At 34.4% G+C, this 21,366-nt stretch overlaps 1 protein-coding gene across 3 annotated transcripts; it reads right to left on the bottom strand.

Annotated features, from left to right (window-relative positions):
- Positions 1 to 8,724: 8,724 nt before the first annotated feature.
- LOC115992657 (ankyrin repeat-containing protein At5g02620-like) lies at positions 8,725 to 13,340 on the bottom strand. 3 transcript variants are annotated; one of them, XM_031116884.1, is made up of 5 exons: positions 13,331 to 13,340; positions 12,092 to 12,632; positions 11,717 to 11,866; positions 9,865 to 10,373; positions 8,725 to 9,512 (listed from the first exon to the last, which is right to left on the bottom strand). In XM_031116884.1, exons 1-5 carry the CDS (start codon positions 13,331 to 13,333, stop codon positions 8,832 to 8,834), a joined length of 1,884 nt encoding a protein of 627 aa, XP_030972744.1. In that variant the 5' UTR covers positions 13,334 to 13,340; the 3' UTR covers positions 8,725 to 8,831. The 3 variants fall into 3 exon arrangements, with proteins under 3 accessions (XP_030972744.1, XP_030972742.1, XP_030972743.1); XM_031116882.1 differs by lacking the exon at positions 13,331 to 13,340 and having other exon boundaries at positions 12,092 to 12,960; XM_031116883.1 differs by lacking the exon at positions 13,331 to 13,340 and having other exon boundaries at positions 9,865 to 10,370; positions 12,092 to 12,960.
- Positions 13,341 to 21,366: the final 8,026 nt, after the last annotated feature.

The following is a 21,366-nucleotide window of genomic DNA, read 5'->3' as shown; positions in this document are numbered from 1 at the left end:
TGTTTATTTTAGTTTTTATAACTGTTGATTTATAGTTTTTACTGCTTTTGTTTAAAGCTTTGGTACATTGTTTTTAATTTCAGTCTTATATTCAGTAGTTGTGTTTATCTCAATGCTTTGTAGCATTTTTTTGTGCTTTTAAGATATTGCTAATATGTCTTAAGTACCTCACACTTGTACCCTAGTAGGATCTTGTATCCTAAATGCATATACTTCATGTATTTTGCATTGGTTGTGTGTTGGACATGCAATGATCATTATGGTTGGTCTTCATTGCGTTGCATGTCTAAATGAGCATTTACTAGTTAAATGTTCATTGCAGTGATTCTTTAATGACTATTCTTGTATGATCAAGATATGCTTATATGTTTTATAGTATTTACAAACTTGTTCGCACTTTACTTGCTCATGTACGTACCATGTATTCAACTTGTCATAAGCTTAATGAAAGTTTTGTTTATGTGCAAGGGTTTCAAGTTACAGGTATATATGTGCAAGTGCTTCACAGCTTCTAGATTAGGTGTGAGTGAGTTTTGCCATTATTCCCAAACTCACGTTTAAGTCTAGAGTCTGTTTTAGGAGTTTTGTCACAGAATAGCCAAAGAGGGAGATTGTAAAGTTGTAATTTACAACTATGTGTTTTGTTGGCTTTATTCTATGCCAAATTTAATTGTAATTTTATTCAATCTTTTGTACCCTGTATTTAATGTGGGATTTAATTGTAAGAGTTGTGTGATAGAGAGAGAGTGTAAAGACTTAAGCAATTGAAGATTGAAGAGTTTTCGTGGGTAGCTTGTGACTAAGCATCTTGCAAAATGATGCATATGCTCTGCACATGACTGGAATGCGAAGAGTTAGGACAGATGGAGACAGCTGTGTTTCGCAAGTAGCTCGCGGGTAAGGCCTTCCCGCGAGACAATCGCGAAACATTCTGTTTTGCCAGACTGTTCTGTCTGATACACACTTTCTGTACCCACACTATATATACCCCCTTTACCCATAAAAGTTGAGGAGTGCTTCTGAGAGAAAACCCTAGCCACAAACCTTGAGAGTTAGAGGTTGTTATACCCACAATTTTTTACACACTTGCTTGTGAATTTTCTTTAACTCCTACCTCTCCATTTTTATATCATTGAGAGGTTGATAGCCCAAACACTTACTACACCCTTTTAGAGTGTTCAGTGAGGTTTTGGTGCTACTGGGATGCATTGGAAGAAGTCAAGGATGGCAGATGCAATATGGAGCTTGTTGCGAGATCCAGAGAGCTAGACAAGACACGATTTCGAGTAGCCTTGTTGGAGTAGGAGCTTGGAGGGTTTAGGTACATCAGGTAGATTAGGCTTGAAGGGTCTCTTGTTAACTCATGTATCCCAACTGATTGTCTAGTTGATCAATTACTGCTTGGAGGGTGGCAAAGAGGTTTTATGCTGAGGAATTCGGTTTCCTTTTTGATAACACATCGCTATGTTGTCATTGTGTTTGCATCTTTCTTACCTACTCTTTTACCTTTCATTTTACTACTAGATTATTATGAATATGGTTTAGAATAGTTTGTTTGTTCATATGCTCGCATTTACTCTATTCCATACTTAGTATTAAGTTAGAGTAAAATCAATCAAGCCGTAACTTTAATTTGGGGGGTCTAAACATTCATAAGTGTTTTACACACTATTTGAACATTCAAGGAGATAATTTAGTGTGGGTGAATAACGCTGTGGAGGTCTAATGATCCTGGAAGATCTACGAACTTCAGCTACAGGTGTACTCTGATCTATTTATGAATTTACATTCTCTTTATCTTCTTTACCCCCTTTCTGGACAGTATTTTCAGCCAATTCATCTAAGTTGACAAACTCAGATTTCTTTTGATCTATCTTTATAACATTCGACATCACAGTTGATCTGTCCTTGTACATAACCTATTCATTAAATATCACATTTTTGCTTTTGATGATTTTTCTTTTTTGTTCATCCCAAAATCAATAGCCAAATTTCTCATCACCATAGCCAATAAAAAACATATTTTAGACTTTGCATCAAGTTTATTATGAGCATCAGAATCAATATGAATATAAGAAACACAACCAAAAACTTTTAAATGGAAAAACTTTACCTTTTTACTGCTCCAAACCTCTTCAGGAATTCTGAACTCCATGGGAATTGATGGTCCTTGATTTATTAGGTAAGCTGCAATACTAATAGCATTAGCCCAAAAAGTTTTTGGTAATCCAGCATGCAATCTCATACTCCTAGCACACTCATTGAGAGTTCTGTTCATGCGTTCAGCCACACCATTTTGCTGTGGTGTCCCAATAATGGTCTTCTCCATCCTAATTCCATGTGTAGCACAATATTCACTGAACCCTCCATCTATGTACTCTCCTCTATTGTTTGACCTCAGACATTTTACTTTTAGATCTGTTTCTGTCTCAACCATGGCCTTCCATTTCTTAAAAGTCTCAAATATATCAAATCGGTACCTTGAACTTCCAAGGGATGCAATTGGAGAAAGCCCCCACAAATTAGTGTATACTAACTCCGCTCACCCTTGTTTGCTTTCCTAAGATATAGCTTTCACACATGTCAAGATTAATAGACTTCAATTTTGTTTGTTTCCCTTTTAACAGTAGCATCTTCATTCCTTTCTCACTCATGTGAACAAGTCTGCGGTGCCATAGACTTGCATTAGTACTTGCTTCAACAACTGCAATTGTGTCCCTTGGACTTGAGGTCATATATAGAGTACTAGTTTTCCTTCCACGAGCCAATACCATGGCTCCCTTTGTAACCTTCCAGGTACCACCAACAAATAGTATTGCTTGCCTTTCATCATCAAGTTGTCCTACATAAATTAGATTCCTTCTCAGGTTAGGAATATGTTGAACCTTCTGCAATAACTAGATAGACCCATTAGGCAATATACTCTGGACGTCTCCCATACCCACAACATCCAAGGCTTCTCCATTAGCCAAATAGACCTTACCAAAATCACCTTCAACATAGTTCTATATGATTTCTTGGTGTGGAGTGGTATGAAACGAAGCTCTTGAGTCCAAAACCCAATCATCAAGTGGACTATTTACAGCAACAAGCAGCGCATCCTGTACCTCATCTATTACAACATTAGCAGAATCATCATCATTCTTCTTCATAGGGCTTTTGCAGTGCCTCTTAAAGTGGCCAGCTTTGCCACAATTCCAACACTGCACCTGTTGGTCAGATCTAGATTTACTTCTATTCCGATTGGAATTTTCTGAATTTTGATCTACCCCGATTTGAATTTTTGTCATTACCTCTACCTCTTGTCTCAAGATTTAGGGTAAAACTAGACCCTGAGGTTTCACCTGCATCTCTTTTGCGAATCTCTTTAGCCAGAACTAGATCCCGTATGTCATTGTATTTCAGCTTTTCTTTTCCAGTAGAATTGCTCACTGCCATTCTTATAGCCTCCCAACTGTTTGGTAATGAAGCCAAAACAATTAGTGCACGGATCTCATCATCAAAATCAATTTCTATAGAAGACAGTTGATTTGTGATGGTGTTAAATTCATTCAGATATTGTGCTACTAATGCATTCTTTGCCTTCAAATTGAATAGTTTCTTCATTAGATGCACCTTGTTATTTGCTAAAGACTTTTTTTAAATACTAGACAAAGCCTTCATCAGATCTGCCATGGTCTTCTCCTTCACAACATTGTGTGCAATAGACCTTGACAGAGTTAATCTAATAATTCCTAGTACCTGTCTGTCAAGAAGAGTCCATTCATCATCTTTCATAGTTGCAGGTTTCTCCCCTAAAAGCGGCAGGTGCAACTTCCTCCTATAGAGATAGTTCTCGATTTGCATCCTACGAAATCCAAAGTTTATGCCGTCAAATTTTTCTATTCTAGAAGCCTTTCTTGTTTCCTTTGCCATTGCTCCCACTCAAACCTGGCCCTAGGCTCTGATACCAATTGATGGGAATATGTACGAAATTCCCAAACCTGTGAGATGAAAAAATAGAGAAAAATATACACCAACGAAAAATAATCACACATTAAAAAACTATAACAACATTATTTTGGGTTGGGTCATAATTCATATCAAACACAACTAGGCTCCACAAAACTCAACAGATTCAATTTCTTGCTTACACCAATAATCGATTGGTGTCTTGGTCTAATGATAAATAGCTATCATCAGGAGTGGACACCATAGGTTGTAAAACTCTAAACAAAATAAAATAATAATAATAATAAAGGTGCAAAACTGTGGTCATAGTTGTGTGTGTAATACCCAGAGAAAAAAAAGGGGAAGAATTTTTTTAAGGGGGTAGATATGTACATTTATAGTGGGAGTATTAGTGTATTTTTCTTCGTTTGGAGTGTGATCTGGGAAAACTCGGCTGTTAAGCTCCCGTATACCATAAAAAATAAAAAGAAGCTCCCATATGATTGTATGATTATTAGTTAGTTTGATGTATGTTTAGATAGATCAATAGGGAGGAAGCCTATCAAAGTTTTGAATAGGGGGACACAAGACAAATAATTAGTTCTAAAGTTCAAATATTAATTGATCCATTGAGGTGAACCCGTTATCGCTAATATATTTTCCTTCGAAATACCTAACACCTTGTTTCGGAATTAGGGATCTTGCAAATTTAGGGTACTTTGCTTCAACTGTTTAATTGAGATTTTATGTTTTGATAAAGATTAGATTTAGAGAACCAACGAACCAGATTTCTTAGAGGCTTAGTTAGCATATTAGCTTTTTTTTTTATAAAAAAAAAAAAAATTTATTTAAGGAAATAGTTAGCACATTAGCTCTAAGTAGAATCTTAGTGTTTATTGTTTTTTATTTTTTTTATTTTTTTATATTATTTTTATTTTTGGAAAATAAGTGCTGCCTATTTATGATATGCAGTTTAATTTCTTTCATATATAATTAGCTAGCAAGATGTGGACTTTTTCTTTGGAAAAGGAACGAGATTGATGCACATAATTGGCCCAAAACATATATATATATATATGATAAGGGTAATTTTGTAATATTGATACTCACCCAGGATAAGGCAAAAGGCGATGGTCCTAATAAACCCATCAGCTTTGACAGTATGAAGTCTACATTTCCACCTTGAAGTTAACGGGAGCACCTTGGGCGACGAAATAGGAAGTTGATGGAAAGAAGCTGAAGGGGATATATAAAACTTTGACGGGTCTGACGTGGCTTTACTTGGTCTCCACGCATTCGTGTATAAGGAAATATCATATATCCCATGCTCAACATTAATCAAGAAGACTCCTACAAGGAAAGGATTCTGCAAGATACACTAATTGAGACACCTACAAGGAAAGGTCTTCTAAGCCAAGGAGTGGATGTCAACCCTATGCTACTATAAAAATCCCAAAACCCTCACAAACCAAGGTACGCAAAATTTTACCCTAGCTTTGGCACTCTAGAGTTGCGAAAGTTCTCTAACTTGACATTCGGAGGGTATTTGGCCGGTACCACACTAGTGCTCTCTATAAGGTCTTCTCTTTTTTCTGTATTGTGTAGGTGTCGTTTCGAGCACGGAAGGGCCATGTGACTCATTGGTGATTTTCAGCATCATCAATATATATATATATATATATATATGTAGTATGTATATGTATGTATGTATGTGTATGTATGCCGCTGAAATACATTAGAGATTATAGGTTATTGTCTTCGCTCTCCAAGGATATTTAAAATTATGTGACAGTCCTAGTAAGTTTAAAGGTATATTAATATCTTAAGCACGTGATACATGCATTGGCTTTTCTTTTCTTTCTTTATATTTTTAATTATTTTAATTTATAATTTTTTGGATATGCGTTAAATGATAAAATTTCACAATTTGCATTAGTATTGGTGGAGGTATATTACTCAAATGCTATTTTTAGTATCATAAACTACAAAATGTTGTGCTACATTGGTAGTGCCATAGCTAAAAAAATTTGGCAACTTGCTATAGTACTATTTTTTGCGTTTTTTTTGCTAGTTGTGTTTTGTATTTTTTTTATTTGTTGGTTGCTAGTTTTTTGGTTAAGCTTAAGGTTGCCGTGATGGTGGTGGTGCCGTGGTGGCGGCTATGACGGTGGTAGTATTTGATTTGGGGTGGGGGTTTTGGTGGCTTGAAGAGAGGGAGAAGAGACAAAGAAGAAGAGAAAGACGGAGAATAAGAGAGAGAGAGAGAGAGAGAGAGAGAAAATAAATAAATGAATGAATAGGGTTTAACTTTGTTGTGAAAATAAGAATATTGATGTGGAGTGAGTTGTGAAATGGAAAGTTAAAATAGATAAAAAGTGACTTTTTTAGATGCTAAAAACTAAAAAATTTAGCATCATCAATGTGGATGCTCTTAATCCTACTTTATCCTATACTTTGCGGTTATTGTTGAGCTCGCTTTGTTGAATTATAGAAAGTGCATGTTAACTAGCTTTATTCCATGACAAATTTATATATTTTATTTTTATTTTAATGTATCTTTTTGGGACTTAATTGTATTCGGGATAGATTGTACTTGAGCCTTATATGCATTTAGAGTCATCTTGTGAGCTCAGGTGACATGCTCTACCCACGAGTGACACATGGCAAAATGTTAGATCAAAGTACTGAATAGGCAAGTCGCAACCATCTCACAACTTGCTAGGCCATGACAAGGTTGCGAGTTGCATGATTAGTGTACTTTGTTTTCTAACTGTTTTCTACCCATCGTAATGATGCTGGCACACAACCCCTTAGTTGTTCTATGTGGCTGGGCCTTCAGATAAGAGTGAAACATAATCTTGGTGTTGGGTTAATAAAGATTGACCCTAGTTAATTGATTCAATTACCTAAGTTGATTAATCATTCAAATTACATGTCAATTAAGTTGATGCACAATCAAATCATCAAACTAAATTAGAAGTACCAGAGAATAAATTTGACATGGCAATTTGATCATGATAGAGAAAATCTTCACAAACAAATATCCCACTAGGTGAATTTCAAGTCACCACTCCTAAAGAATCCATTAATTAAGAATTAAATGGTTACAAGTATAAGAAATCTTACCCAACCAGGTTATCCCAACATACTAACTTATAGTTGAACCTACTAACCAATGCCAGTATCAGCTTTAATACCCAATTGGACTTGTTCTTGTAAAGACTTTTCCATGCACGGATCTCATTACGTGAGTAACACCTTTGCACGAATTCAACTACATGACTAACTCCATAGCATGTTGTAGTTGATTTTAGCTTCACACAAAAACACCAATAAGATCTTCAATTGTTGGTGCTAGAAACTTTGCTTGGTACAGAACCCAAAGAGGCACAAGCGTCATTGCAATATCTCCTTCTTTTACTTTATGAACTCATAGGTTCAAAAAGTGGAGGCTAGGGTTTCAATAATGAAGCTATGGGAAACCTTATAAAGCATTAGGGTTTTTTGTATCTACCACCTTACTTATATAGGAGCTTAATGGGCCTTTTAAATAGGCTTTCCTATTAGGTTACACAACCCCATAAACAATAGCCATTTAGAATAAAACATTGTAGGCTATATCAAAAATCTTGTAGCTCAATAGATCGAGAGGTATTGAGACAAGTATCGAACTTCATTAATTCTCGATAGATGGACAGGTATTGGGACCTGTAGTTTCAACTTTTCTTGAGCCATTATTTGAGTATTTTTCATATCTTCAATAATACCACTTGTTGGACAATAAATGATTTTCTTGAACACATTAGAAACTAAGACTAAATTACAAATAAAGTGCATTTTGATTTCAAATATGCCAATATACAAAAATAAGACCCTTACACCTAGGAATTATTCTAATCACATTGGAACCCATATTCTTGTGTATGAAAAAAGGGAGTTTTAGCTTTGAGCAAAAAAAAAATCTACCTTCTCTTTTCAGTCTCATTCTTCACTGTTGTGCTTCTAGTACCATTTTATGGAAATTCAAGTTGTGCTTTTAGTTTATAGTATGCTTTGAAATATTATTATTTTAGTTTGGCTAAAATGCAAATTGCACTTTTTAAGTTTGGTTAAAATTCATTTCACTCTTCTAACTGAATTTTCATTTAATTGAGTCTTCTAAGTTTCAAATTTATTTAATTCAGGTCTTATATCCATTTTTTTAAATTGCCATTAAAAAAAAAATTACATGTAAAAAATCTATAAAATTAATAAAAAAATTTAAAGATTTTTTTTTGTTGTAATTTATTTTTTCAAAAAATCTTTTTCATTTGTTAATTGCGTATTTAATGGCATTAATTTTAATGGAATCGGACAAAAAAACTGATTTGAATAAATTTAAAACTTAAATAACTCAATTGAACGAAATTAAAGTTAGAAGACTAAAAAGAATTTCAATTAAACTTTAAGGGGGCAATTTGCATTTTAACATTTTTTAAGCATCTTTGTATTTTGTGCATCCCATTGGGTTTTGACTAATTATTCAAATTATAGCCATTTCCCTTTGTGGGATTTAAACTCCTTAGCGTGGGAGGAGGAAAGAGGTGAACCATCATTGTATTTGGGATACTTCAATTGGGAAATGGGATGATACCGAAAAAATACAAACATTAAATTACATATATATATATATATATATATTTTTCTCTGTTTTCTTTTTTGAGAATCAATTACATAGTTTTCTAGGTAGTATTCAACACATAAAAATAAATAAATAAATAAATAAATAAAATAAAATAAAAAAGAAGAAGAAGAAGAAGAAGAAGAAGAAGAAGAGAAGAAGCTAAAGCTATGGCACTTTTGTCTAATAGGAAATTCTTATCGGCAACAAGTGATTCCAAAAGCCTATCATCATAGCACTCTCAAACGGACATGGTAGATTGATGGTTTGAGGGATTAGAGGTTCGAGTGTAGAAATTGGTCTCCCTAGGCCTAGATAGCGAAATTACACGCCATGCCTTCTCGCGAAAGTTCTCAAAGGTTTTTGATAGTGAGAGATAGAGAGGGAAATATGAAAGTGCAAAGAGCCCGACTGGCATGAAAGCGACGGCATATAGGATAGTTTTTGTCCAATCTTCCCCCTTATGTATCATGAGGAGGATTGTAGCTCCAAGCGCTATCATCATCATGAAGACGGAGAGAAACAACAAAGTTAAGCCTCGCCTCAACTTATTAGGAAGAGAATGGCTAAAGTCCACTAATCGAAATGGTGATGTGGTGATAGCGAGAAATACAACCACTGATGTCAAAGCAAATGAAATTGATAGTACGTCTGCCACGGTGAAAACCGCAAAGAATGGATGATGGACGAGAACTGGGTAACCGGTATCTTCATCGGTTCCTCCAGGTACTGTATAGGCTGCAGCAAAGGCAACAGTGGCAATGAGAACTGCCATAATGGAACATCCTTCGGAGGTGCGCTTTATCCATTCTACAGCTTTCTGCCGGAGTACGTTGTTTGTTTTTTGGAACAATCCCTCTGCAGTAAGCCGTTGATTGTTACGGTGGGCAATGAAATGGGATGGTGTAACTTTCTTCACACGCTGCACATGATAATAGAACAGACAATAATGGCATAGCTGTTTTAATTGAGAGCCAAGTGCACACCTAAGTATGAAAGCAAACTATAAAATGAAATTTTAGTCATTGATCCACATGCTTGAAGCTTAGCTTTATGAGTAACCTATGATGCTCTTTTGGAGAGCCTAGTAAAACCATGGAAACAAGAATCAAGCTACCAGAGTTGTGCTTCACGTGATCCTCGACCGCCTTGAAACTACGTAGACCAGTGAGGCATGAAGAAAAATGTGGATGTGTGTGTTTGTGTTTGTGTTTGAGTATGTTCATGCATGCACAGCTAAAGCATAGAGAAAAAGAGTACTAGAAGTGTAACACCTCAAACCAATGCAACTCCTCTTGCAGTTCGAGTGCTGGGCCTTGCATCTTCTCAGGCACATAATCCTTAATTTTTTTCCCAACTGTATGTAGTATGGAATTCCCATCAAGGTCAAGTTTTCGTTCCAGTCTACTCAATGGTAACCCCATTTTCGTTACAAGCTCGAAAATCTTTAATTGGCGGTACTTAATTGCTATATGCAATATGTTCCGTCCTTTATCATCAACATGCTCAACTGATTGTGGGTATAATTTGATTATTTCTTGAACAATCTCCACATAGCCCGACTTAGTTGCAAGGAACAAAGGAATTTTTGTTTCCCCTTTCAGTTTTTTTGTTGCGCCATCTTCTGCAGCTTGAGAACTCATGGAACTGTCACGATACTTGTGGAGGATAGGCTTAGTCTGGCCCGATGGAGGATAAGTAGTCTCCCATGAAGTATCCCTTTCTATTAGGAACTTGGCAAGCCGCAAAGCTGATTGATATCTTTGCTCTTGTTTTCTAGCTGCTTTCCGTTTGGTAAAATTACAATATAAGTTGACCGTTCAGGAATTGGAAGTCAGTAATTGTTGCATATAAATTTTCTTTTGATAAATTGTTACACAAATAAATTAATTGAACTTTAAAAGGGAAGTTATACCGAGCTCATCTAAAGCATTTGAAATATCTATAACATAATGGTTTTCATTTAAGGGAATTCTTCATAAATTTAGTCGCAAACCATTTGAATTTTTTATTTTTGTCCCCACAAAATGTCATTAATACTTTAATAAGTAGGCACAATGCAGATAATGGGTGGCGGCTTTGGTAACAACGGAGATGGTGTGGTTAGTAGAGGTGGCTATGAGGGGTGAGGCTACAAAAGAATTATGCACAATATTTGCTACCTTTTCTTATTTATTTATTGACAAAAAAAAAATAAAAAATAAAAACATTATTGTTGAATAAGATGCTATACCAAACACGTGGAAAATGAAAAAAATATTTTTCGTAAAACAAACAAAAACTTATTAAAAATATGTACTTGATAAATTTTGTCTAAAGCTTTTTAAGTAGAATATCCATGTTAGGAACCTAGTGATGAATATAAATCCTCTGTACCGTTATTTGTGTACCACTTTATTTTTTATTAATCACAACTTGTCATGTATTGATTTTACTTTCCTTATGAAATATTAAAGTTGAAAATGAAAAAAAAATATACGTATAATAAGTTGTGATTGGTAGAACATAGAGTGATACATAAAAAATGGTAGGATTTGTATTCCGTGGTGATTCCTAAGGGCCGGGGGATGGGTGGAAAGTTTATGAAAATGGATTAAAATTGTATCTGAAATGCTTTAATTCGTGGTAGTCACCCTTCATTAAAAAATACTAAGAGAGAAAGGAAATATACTAAGTATGGAATTGATTATTCTTCAATATATTCAAATGATGGTTACAAGAGTTCAAGCTCTCATTCTATTGGCCACACATGGCTTAATCCTATTGGCTTACTAATTAAGCATGTGCATTCATGGCGGATTAACCCATGTGATTATAGTGTTACATGTGCCAATATCTCTTACTAACAAATAAGGGGTTTTTAACATTTAATTCTCTCCACATTAAAAAAACATTATCCTCAAGGTTTTGTTGTTGTTTCCCAATGTGCATGCTTCTTTATTACAGCTTCTTCAATTTTCAATAAAAAGTTTCCTAATATGAATGATTAATATATGCTTTAAAAGTATACATTAATTGGATCCATAGAAAAAGCTTTGAGCATGCACTGCGTACACATGCATTAAAGGAAACTAATACAGGAATTTACACGAATACAATGACATGATAAAGATTGATAATACCAACCAGTATTGACGATTTGCTCAAGTAATCCCCTTCCATCATCATGTTGAAAAGCTCCAGGGTTGCATGATAAAAGCTGAAGGGCTGTCATCCCATCACCATCTTGTTCGCGAACTAATTGTTCGAACTTATTTCCAATTTCCAAGGCCAACTCTGTTTTCCAATTTTATACAAAATTTCATCAAAAGAGAAGGCTTTGATTCCCTCGCGGTCAAAATTTCACGTCTCTTATTTTATATTCTCTTTTATATGTTAAAATGTATCAATTGTGGATATGTGTGAAATAGAATGTAAACTAGCGTAAGAGAAATTTTTTTCCTTAGTTGAAATGTGACACATGTGCATAGTTATTTGATATCACTCAATGGGGGAACTAACCAAAGTGGTGTGCAAGGATGGCCATGTGTAGAATAGTGGTTTTATCTGTCCTCCGGAGGAAGAGTTTCTGATTTTCTTCATCATAACCTGAAATTTTTCCTGCAAGAAAGTTGAACATCTTCCGCTTGCCATAACGAGCTGTCCGAAAAAGCGCCGACTCTCCAAGGTGATTACGCATGCACAACAATCCTGGAGCTTTCTGTAACAGTTTCTTTGCCACTTCAAGCGATTGGTTGGATATGGCTGCCTCGTGGAGGATTGTGTTTCCGACGTGGTTTTGCCTGGTCAGTTTATCGAAATGGCGGTCAGGTAAGTCTTCTAGGAGTCCCAGTACCAAGTCGGGCATTTTGGCAAAAGTGGCCGCTTGGAGCACTGTGTCGTCGTTTATGGTCAATATGTGCAATCCGTGCTCATCAAGATCTTCACAGAGTTGTTTCACTGTCGTCGCATCTTCTTTCCCCAGAGCATCGTACAGTTTCGCATTTAAACTATGCTTTTCTGCCATGGAACGCCTCGATTGAGGTGTGATAACTTGTTGGTACTGCAAATTTCTCATTAATGGATCAAACGTGAAGTCACTGAAGTGAAAACAAAGTGATGAAAGAGTATTCTTCTAGCGCAGTCTAAAAATAAAAAGTAAAATAAAATAATAGAGAGAGAGCTATGTTTGTATGAGATATGGGAGCAATACAAGAGACCCAACATCTGATTTTTTTTTTTTATAATTATTTTTTACTTCTGTATCATAAATTGAATCAGTTTCTTTACTTTTTTTTTTAGGAAAAATAGAATCATTTTGATGTGATGAGGATTCTCAGATGACGACATGTTTTCTAGGAGTATAACCTATTAACTTGTTCAACATCCAAGGTTCCACAGCAAAGAAAATGAAAATATTATTTTGCTACATTTATATAAATGTAGCCTATTTAAGCCCTAATATTAGTAATGCAACAACAAACAAAAATAGTAATAATCGCTGTAGTTTCTATAAAAAAAAAAAAAAAAAATCATTTATTTTTAGGAAAAAAAAAATCATTGTAGGAGTAAAATAATAAGAACAATAAAAAAACTTAATAACAATTTACGGTAGCAATGATACTGATATTAGCAGCAAAAAAAAAAAAAAAAAAAAGAATTAAGAAGAAGAAGATGATAATTATACTAATAGAAATATTGATAATACTAATGATGATGATTTAAGAAGCAATAACAATAACAAGTTTTCCCAAGGTTTACCATCTTTCTATCTCCCTCTATGTGCTACGTGAAATAGTTGTATCTGATACCATTGCACTTTGTTTTATACATTGCTATCAACTACTATTTTTTTTTTTTTTTTTTTTCTGAGGAAATGCTATACTAGAGAATGAGAAGTATCAACTTCTTTTTCTTTTACTTTTTCTTTTTCTTTTTCTTTTTCTTTTTTCTTTTTCTTCTTTTTCTTTTTCTTTTTCTTTTTCTTTTTTCTTTTTCTTCTTTTTCTTTTTCTTTTTCTTTTTCTTTCAAGGAAATGACAGGAACCTGCGTTTTGCTTAATCAATTAGTAAAGTGTAGAGCCACCACAAACCTAATATTAAGCCTACTATTGCTTAAACTTGATTCTAGGATTTTCCTTTTGAAATATGGGGAATGATGCTGTTGACTTCACCCTAAACCTTAACACTATATTTGGAAATGATGCAAGAGGAGAGAAAAGAAAAGACAGCTAAACCTATTTGGTTTGTAGAAGGGAAGGGAAAGGAAGTAAAAAGTTGAGGGAAAACACATCAATCAGGTTCATTTTCTCATCTAAAAAATTTGGGCAGAAATGGAGAGAAATGACATCTAAATATGTTAGTTGCTGTCTGGGCCCACTATTATAACCTACAAAATTTTGTTTTTTTCCTCCATAAGCTTTTAAAAGCTTTACTTCATTGGGGGGTTTCTAACTCAAATCTCATCTTTTTCCTTTCATTTTCTCTTCCTCTCGCAAATCAAACAAAGGAATGATCAAATATATTATTTTTTCTTTTTCTCCCTACTTTCAAACATACATGAGAGAAGCAATTTCTCTTTTCTTTTCTTTTCCCTCCCCCTAGCTACAACCAAACATAGTGTAAGGGAAATGATACTCCTCCCTCTCTTGAGACTTGAGAAAATCAACACGTTACTCCTTCCATTAATAGTAGTTTGCCGATACTAAGTAGCAGCCAAAATTTTGTATCCATTTTTCATGATATTATGCATGGAAAAAAATATTCCAAGTTTTGAAAAGATTCCCTTGATCAAACCTAGTTTTGATAAGAGTTTAGTGAAAAGGAACAAATTTTAACCAAAACAAACTTTCACTAACGTGGTTGAGCAGTTGATTGATCTTATATGTTGGGTATTCGCTCTCAGTACTCTTTATATATTTTAAATCCTATGACGTATCCTCCACTATATAAATGTAATACATACAACACTAAACTGATTGTGTGAGTGAAAATTCATCCAAAACACCGTATGTTTCAGTTTTGAACTTGAAACTCAATTCCAAAGGTTCCATAACATGTCTTGATTGATATCCACTAGGCTACGCGACTTTGTTGGTCAAGGATGGACGTTTAATGATATTTATATACAATTAAGACTAGATTTAATATATTCATAATATTACTACTGTTTGACCTTGGTTGAATTTCGGTCTAATCTCAAAAGCCTTCAACCACTCTCTCTTTTTCAGTTCTTTGAACGTTTCAGGTTTGAAAACCAAGGATGAGACTAAGCCAAATAATGAAAAAACTGTCTATAAGGATACCTTATCTAGGAAACATAGATCCTTAGAACTAGATTCAAATTGGAAAACAATTCATAGAGTACGTCATTCAATAATTTTACTCATTGTCAGTCCCTATGGTGTGGTAAATGTCCCGTAACATAATAAGAGGTTTACATATTATATAACTCTTAATGAGTTCTATGGCTCTTACGAGCAGGATGCCTTTATTATGGGGGCATTCTTGATAGGCTCACCTATGACTGTTGAAGTTGGGATGCATCTAAGAGAATTTTTACTAATTCTCTAGATCAATCTTGAAATTCGAGATATAGCACGAGGTTGTTAATGTGTAGGCTTGGTTGTTTCTTGTAGAGTACTCAACTATTATGTGCGTAATGCAACACCTTGTATACTGAAGAGGTAATAAATAATTCAGGATATGTTGTTTACTACTGGGTCTAGAACGAGTGTTGATAATATACCAATAAATTGAGAGTTCAAGTTATTGGCAATCTCATCATGCATAATGCTCTACCTTTACCTAAATGGATGTAAAGTTTTTTTGTTTTTTTGTTTTTATATATATATATATTTTTTAAGTGGAATTTTGGGATATTCTAATCAAAATATATATATTTGTAATTTATTTTCCAATTAATTTTATAGTGAAATTTAGATCGTGAATATGTATTCATTGATGGAGTTTTATCTTAGAATTATAACATATTAAATTCACATTTTTTTATGCTCATTAATTAATCTGGCTACATTTATTTGGTGATTTTATTTCTTTTGTAACTCACTAATATTCTCCCATGCTTATAAATATGTTCTTTTCCTCTTCCTATTAGAGGAGACGCAACACTAGTCTAATGTGCAGGTATCTTAATATTTCTTGTGTTCTTCACTCCAATTCTTAACAAAAGCTTAATAATGCTTTCTTATAACTATGCCACTTAGGTATGAAAGAGAGTACTATTCTGCAGGTGCAAACTAGTAAGGTAACGGTACGAGTGACCGTTCTACTTTATACTCCTAAAAAGTTTGTCACTTTAGTTTATAGAATATCTTGCAAATGGCGTATATTGTCTTAATATATTTACATAATTTGCGCCTCAAGTTGGTCATCCTCAATCTCATGAAATTGGCAATATCAATTAACATTTCATGTTATAAGATATATCAAAACATCAACGAGGTATTCTTCTTTTTATTTTATGACTTTTTTGAAATATTATTATATAAAGTATAAATAAATAATAATATTTTTGTAAATTAGTTTATTTATTAATTTATACTTTTATGAACAACAAGATTTATTAATTCCGGAAGGTTAATCACACTGGGGTCTTAAAATTGATTTTTTCAAGTTGTGTCACATACCATCATTGCGACCAGCCGGTGCTTTATCCTATTGAATATTGATTGCTATCATGCATGTGGATGGGCATCTACGTTGCTTACTAATAAATTATAATCGAGTAAGAAAACAATATAAGCATGATTCAAAACTTCTATTTAGCAGATGCAGAACTGTGCTGATGAAGTCATATGCATCTTGTAACTCACATTTACAAACTTCTATTTAGCAAACTGTGTTGATGAAGTAAGGTCTTGTGACTCACGTTACAAACTTCTAGTTTAAGATTTGTGTGTGCATGAAGCCATGTGTTGTGACTCACGGCAAATTCAAACTTCTATTTAGCAGAACGTTGTGTATAAGTAATGTCACGTGACACACGTTTACAAAATTCTATTTAGCAGAACTGTGTGCATGAAGTTATGTCTTGTGACTCACGTTTCCACAGTTAATTGTGTGAATAAAATATGTATACTTCGGCTTTATAGGCTAATTTAGGGGTGGCAAATGGGTGGGTTTGGGGTGGGCATAATTGAATTGGGTATATAAAACTCATTTACCTATTAAAACTCATTTAACTAATTGCTTCTAACCCAAATCCAACCCAACCCAATTATTATGGATAAACCTTAATTATAAAAATTTTCAAAATGCAACTAAAGTGAAAATGACCAAAGTACTCTAAAATCTTAAAAAATGACCAAAATACCCCCGAAGCCCATAAAAAATGACCAAAATACCTCCGAAACCCAAAAAATGACCAAAATACCATCAAAACCCAGAAAATTACCAAAATACCCCCCGAAACCTAAAAATTACCAAAATACCCCCGAAATACAAAAAATGACCAAAATACTCCCGAAATCCAAAAAATTACCAAAATACCCTCGAAACCCAAAAAATGATCAACATACCCCTGAAACCTAAAAATTACTAAAATAACCCCGAAGCCTAAAAAATGACCAAAATATACCCGAAACCCAAAAAATTACCAAAATATCCCCGAAACCTAAAAAATGACCAAAATACCCCCGAAACCAAAAAACCGACCAAAATACCTCCCGAAACATATAAAATGACCAAAATCCCCCTGAAACCCAAAAAATGACCAAAATACCCCTGAAACCTAAAAATGACTAAAATACCCCCAAAACTCAAAAAATGTCTAAAATACCCCCGAAACCTAAAAATGACTAAAATACCCCCAAAACTCAAAAAATGTCTAAAATACCCCCGAAACCTAAAAAATTATTTTCTCGAAGCCTAAAAATTAACTAAAATAATGTCGAAACCTAAAAAAGACCAATATTCCCCCGAAACCTAAAAAATGGCCAAAATAACCCCAAAGCCTAAAAATTTACCAAAATAACCTAGAAACCAAAAAATTATCAAAATACCCTCGAAACCTAAAAATTAACTGAAATACCCCCTGAAACCTAAAAAATGACCAAAGTACCCCTGAAACCTAAATATGACCAAAATAACCCCTAAACCTTAAAATGACCAAAATACCCTGAAACCTATAAAATGACAAAAATGCCCCTTAAACCTATAAGTCGATAAAAATACACCCTAAACATAAAAAATTACCCAAATCCCTCCTAAAACTCAAAAATGACCAAAATACTCGCTAAACATAAAAAATGACCAAAATACCCCCTAAACCTAAAAATGACTAAGATAACTCGGAAACCTAAAGAATGATTGAAATATATCCAAAACCTAAAAAGTTATTTGAACGAACTCCAAAACCTATAAAATTACAAAAAATGGCCCCAAAATCTAAAAGTTAACAAAACACCCCTAAAACCTAAAAAATTAGTGACATTCCCTCAAAACCTACAAAATGACTGAAATAATCTTAGAACCTTTAATTTAACGAAAATACCCTCGAAATATCCAAAATACCCCAAACCCCTATTTTGGTAATTTTTGAGGCTTCGGGTCTATTTTGTTCATCTTATAGGGATTAGTGGTATGCTAGTCATTTTAGATATTTTGAGGGGCATTTCGGTCATTTTATAGGTTTAGAGGTATTTTGGTCATTTTAGGGGTTTCAGGGTAATTTTGGTAATTTTAGAGGTTTCAAGTTGTTTGTGGCCATTTTAGTGGTTTTGGGTTTATTTGGGTCATTTCAAAGGTTTAGGGCTATTTTCCTCACTTTATAGGTTTGAGGATATTTTGGTCATTTTTTAGGTTTCATGGGTATTCTGGTAATTTTTTAGGTTTAGGGGGTATTTTGGTCATTTTATAGTTTTAGGGGGGTATTTTGGTCATTTTTAGGTTTCTAGACTATTTTGATCAATTTTTAGGTTTCGGGGTTATTTTTGTCATTTTTTAGGTTTTGGGGGTATTTTGGTTATTTTTTAGGTTTTGGGGTTATTTTGGTCATTTTTTAGGCTTTGGGGTTATTTTGCCTATTTTTTAGATTTCAAAGGGATTTTGGTAATTTTTAGGTTTCGAGGGTATTTTGGTCATTTTTTGGATTTCAGGGGTATTTTGGTCATTTTTAGGTTTCGGGGGGTTTTTTTGGTAATTTTTTGGGTGTCGAGGGTATTTTGGTCATTTTTGGGGTTTAAGGGGTATTTTGTAGGTTTTGGGTGTATTTTGGTTTTTTTTTTTTTCTTTTAGGTTTTAGGGGTATTTTGGTCATTTTTAGGTTTAGGTGTTATTTTAATCATTTTTTAGGTTGAGGGGGTATTTTGGTAATTTTAGTGGTTTTGGGGCATTTTAGAGTTGGGTGATTTGCAAAAATGATAGTTAGATCATAATTGGGTCTAATTGGGTACCCAATTAAAACCCAATAAACATTAATGTTAATTGGGTTAATACCCATTTAACCCAATTAATAATTGGGTGGGTTTGGGTCTCATTTAAGGGGTGGGTTTGGGTGGGCAAATGGGTTTGGGTTGATTTTGCCACCCTTAGGTTAATTGTATAAAGAAGTGATGGTTGATTGTGGTTATCGATTATCTCATTTAAAGGATCAAGGTCAAACTTTTAGCCAGCATCCAAGTTGTCGACACTCCAAACTGTTTGTATGGAAGAACATTATAACTCAATTTGGCATCATTCAATTCCATCTCGTGTTTGACATCAAGAACTATTTCTCTACCCCAGCTCGACCCAATGCAACAGGCAAACTAAAGCCTCCAACAAAACAATTATAGATGGAATGAAGAAGAAATTGGAGGGCGTAATGGGAAATTGATTGACACATAACAGCACACCCAGAAGTAGGGATGGCAAAATGGGTCAAAATTTTCTGACCCAACCCGTTTGACCGGTAACCCGATTGACCCGTTTAAAAATGACATGTTTTGACTTGTGACTCGTTTTGACCCGCGACCCGATTGACTCGACCCGAACCCAACCCGACCCACCCGTTTTGCAATGTCTACCAACGTTGAGTAGATTGAGATTGAAATGTAATTCTTATAAAATATTTACTTATTCTTCTTTACTTAATATGTTATGTACTCCATTATTGTTTGTCATTCTTTACTTGCCACCTTTATTTTATCTTCCTACTTTAAACAAATCAAAGATTATACCAAGATTAACTTCTAGAAAGCTAGAATAAGAGTTGCACCAAATTTGAGTATCAAGTGTTTAGTGGTAATTCATAATAGTATGAGTGAGAATTTAATTACAATTAAGGAACTCATAAACAATTGACAGATTGCTTCTATTTCTCAAAAAAAAAAAAAAAAAAAAACTTGTTTGAAAAATACGGGTCAACTCGACCTAACTTGCGACCCGATTTGACCCGCGACTTGATTAACCCGCAACCCGATTGACCTAACCTAAACCCAACCCGATACACCCGTTTTCCCACGTCTACCCAGAAGGTCCATAGGGAGACTTCCTTTGCTATGACTTATGGAATGGAGTCATCTACTTAGGATGTGGATCTGAATTTGTAACACTGAGGATCCAAACCCCGAGAGAGTATATGTACTACTAACCAACAATATTAAAATTATTAAGTTACCCTTTTCATCTAAGGCAAAAATATCTTCCTTTTTTATTTTTTATTTAATTTTTTATCCCTCTCCTTCAAATCGGAGTATTACATATTTACTTTTCAAGGGGTTCCTCGAGGGTTTTTATTTATAAGAGTTTATCAAGTTTGCGATCACTTAGGTAGCTTCAAAATCGATATCATTTGTACATCCTTTACCCCTGTTTAGGTTAATTTCCCAACTTGTGGGGAATTATTGGACCCTCTTTGGATGAGATTTTCTTGCTTATCATTGTCTTAACTCCCTTAATTCACAAATCTATATATAAATATATATTAACACCCAAAACTCAGAAAAAATAATTAGATGTCAACTGGATTCTCAATTTTATGCCATGTGTTTCATTTAATTTTTAATCTTTGTGTCAAGTGAAATATTAAGCATAATAATCAAAGATTCCAAATCTAGTTAGATTCTAAATTGGATTTCAATTGAGTCCAATTTTGCACCACATGTCCATATGCTTTTTAAATTTTTGTGATAAGTGAATTATTGAGTGAAAAAACAGAAAAGTCTAAATCCAATTAAATTTTGTTTGTTTATGTTTAGACCCATTAGAGCATCCATAATGGTGGTGCTAAAAAGCTATTTTTAGTGCCACCATATACAAAAAGAGTTTTACATTGGTAGTGGTATAGCTAAATTATTTTAGACACTTAGAGTTAGACACTTAGCTACATCCGCACACAAAAGGAACGTGCATAGCTATATATGGCTATGCACTGTAGCTGAAAGCTAAAAAAAAATAAAAAAAATTATTCCCCCCTCAATTAAAATATTATTTCACTGCTTTTTTTTTCTTTTTTTTTTTTAATTTCTTTATCCTCTACTCGACAGTTCAGATCACTCTCTCAACTCTTAACTCTCACCTCTCTCTCTCAACTCTCACTGTTGCCAACCCACCCCGAAGCTCAATCATCCTCTCACTACCGCTAGCCCACCCCGAAACTCAACTCTCACCGGCCCACTCCCCTGACCCATGCCGCCGACCCACGCTGCCATAGACTCAGCTCGCCTACCCAACTTTGACCCACCCCTTCCGTCGACCCAGCTTGCCGACCCAGGCCCCAACCCCAAAGTCCCAAGACAACCCACGCCAACACCATCCTCCTCACCCATCTTCGAAGTCCAGCTCTGCTTTGGGGTT

Source organism: Quercus lobata, chromosome 5 (assembly GCF_001633185.2).
Source record: "Quercus lobata isolate SW786 chromosome 5, ValleyOak3.0 Primary Assembly, whole genome shotgun sequence".
Taxonomy (NCBI): domain Eukaryota; kingdom Viridiplantae; phylum Streptophyta; class Magnoliopsida; order Fagales; family Fagaceae; genus Quercus; species Quercus lobata.
Note: the sequence above shows the minus strand (reverse complement) of the source record. Positions and strands in the feature narration are given on the sequence as shown.

Excerpts from the sequence above, each read along its gene's own strand:
- LOC115992657 (XM_031116882.1), bottom strand. The coding sequence starts at position 12,647 with ATGAGAAATTTGCAGTACCAACAAGTTATCACACCTCAATCGAGGCGT. Across the intron at positions 11,867-12,091 it reads CATCCTTGCACACCACTTTG|AGTTGGCCTTGGAAATTGGA; the intron begins GTTAGTTCCCCC and ends ATTGGAAAACAG. Across the intron at positions 9,513-9,864 it reads AGGAGTTGCATTGGTTTGAG|CGTGTGAAGAAAGTTACACC; the intron begins GTGTTACACTTC and ends TATCATGTGCAG.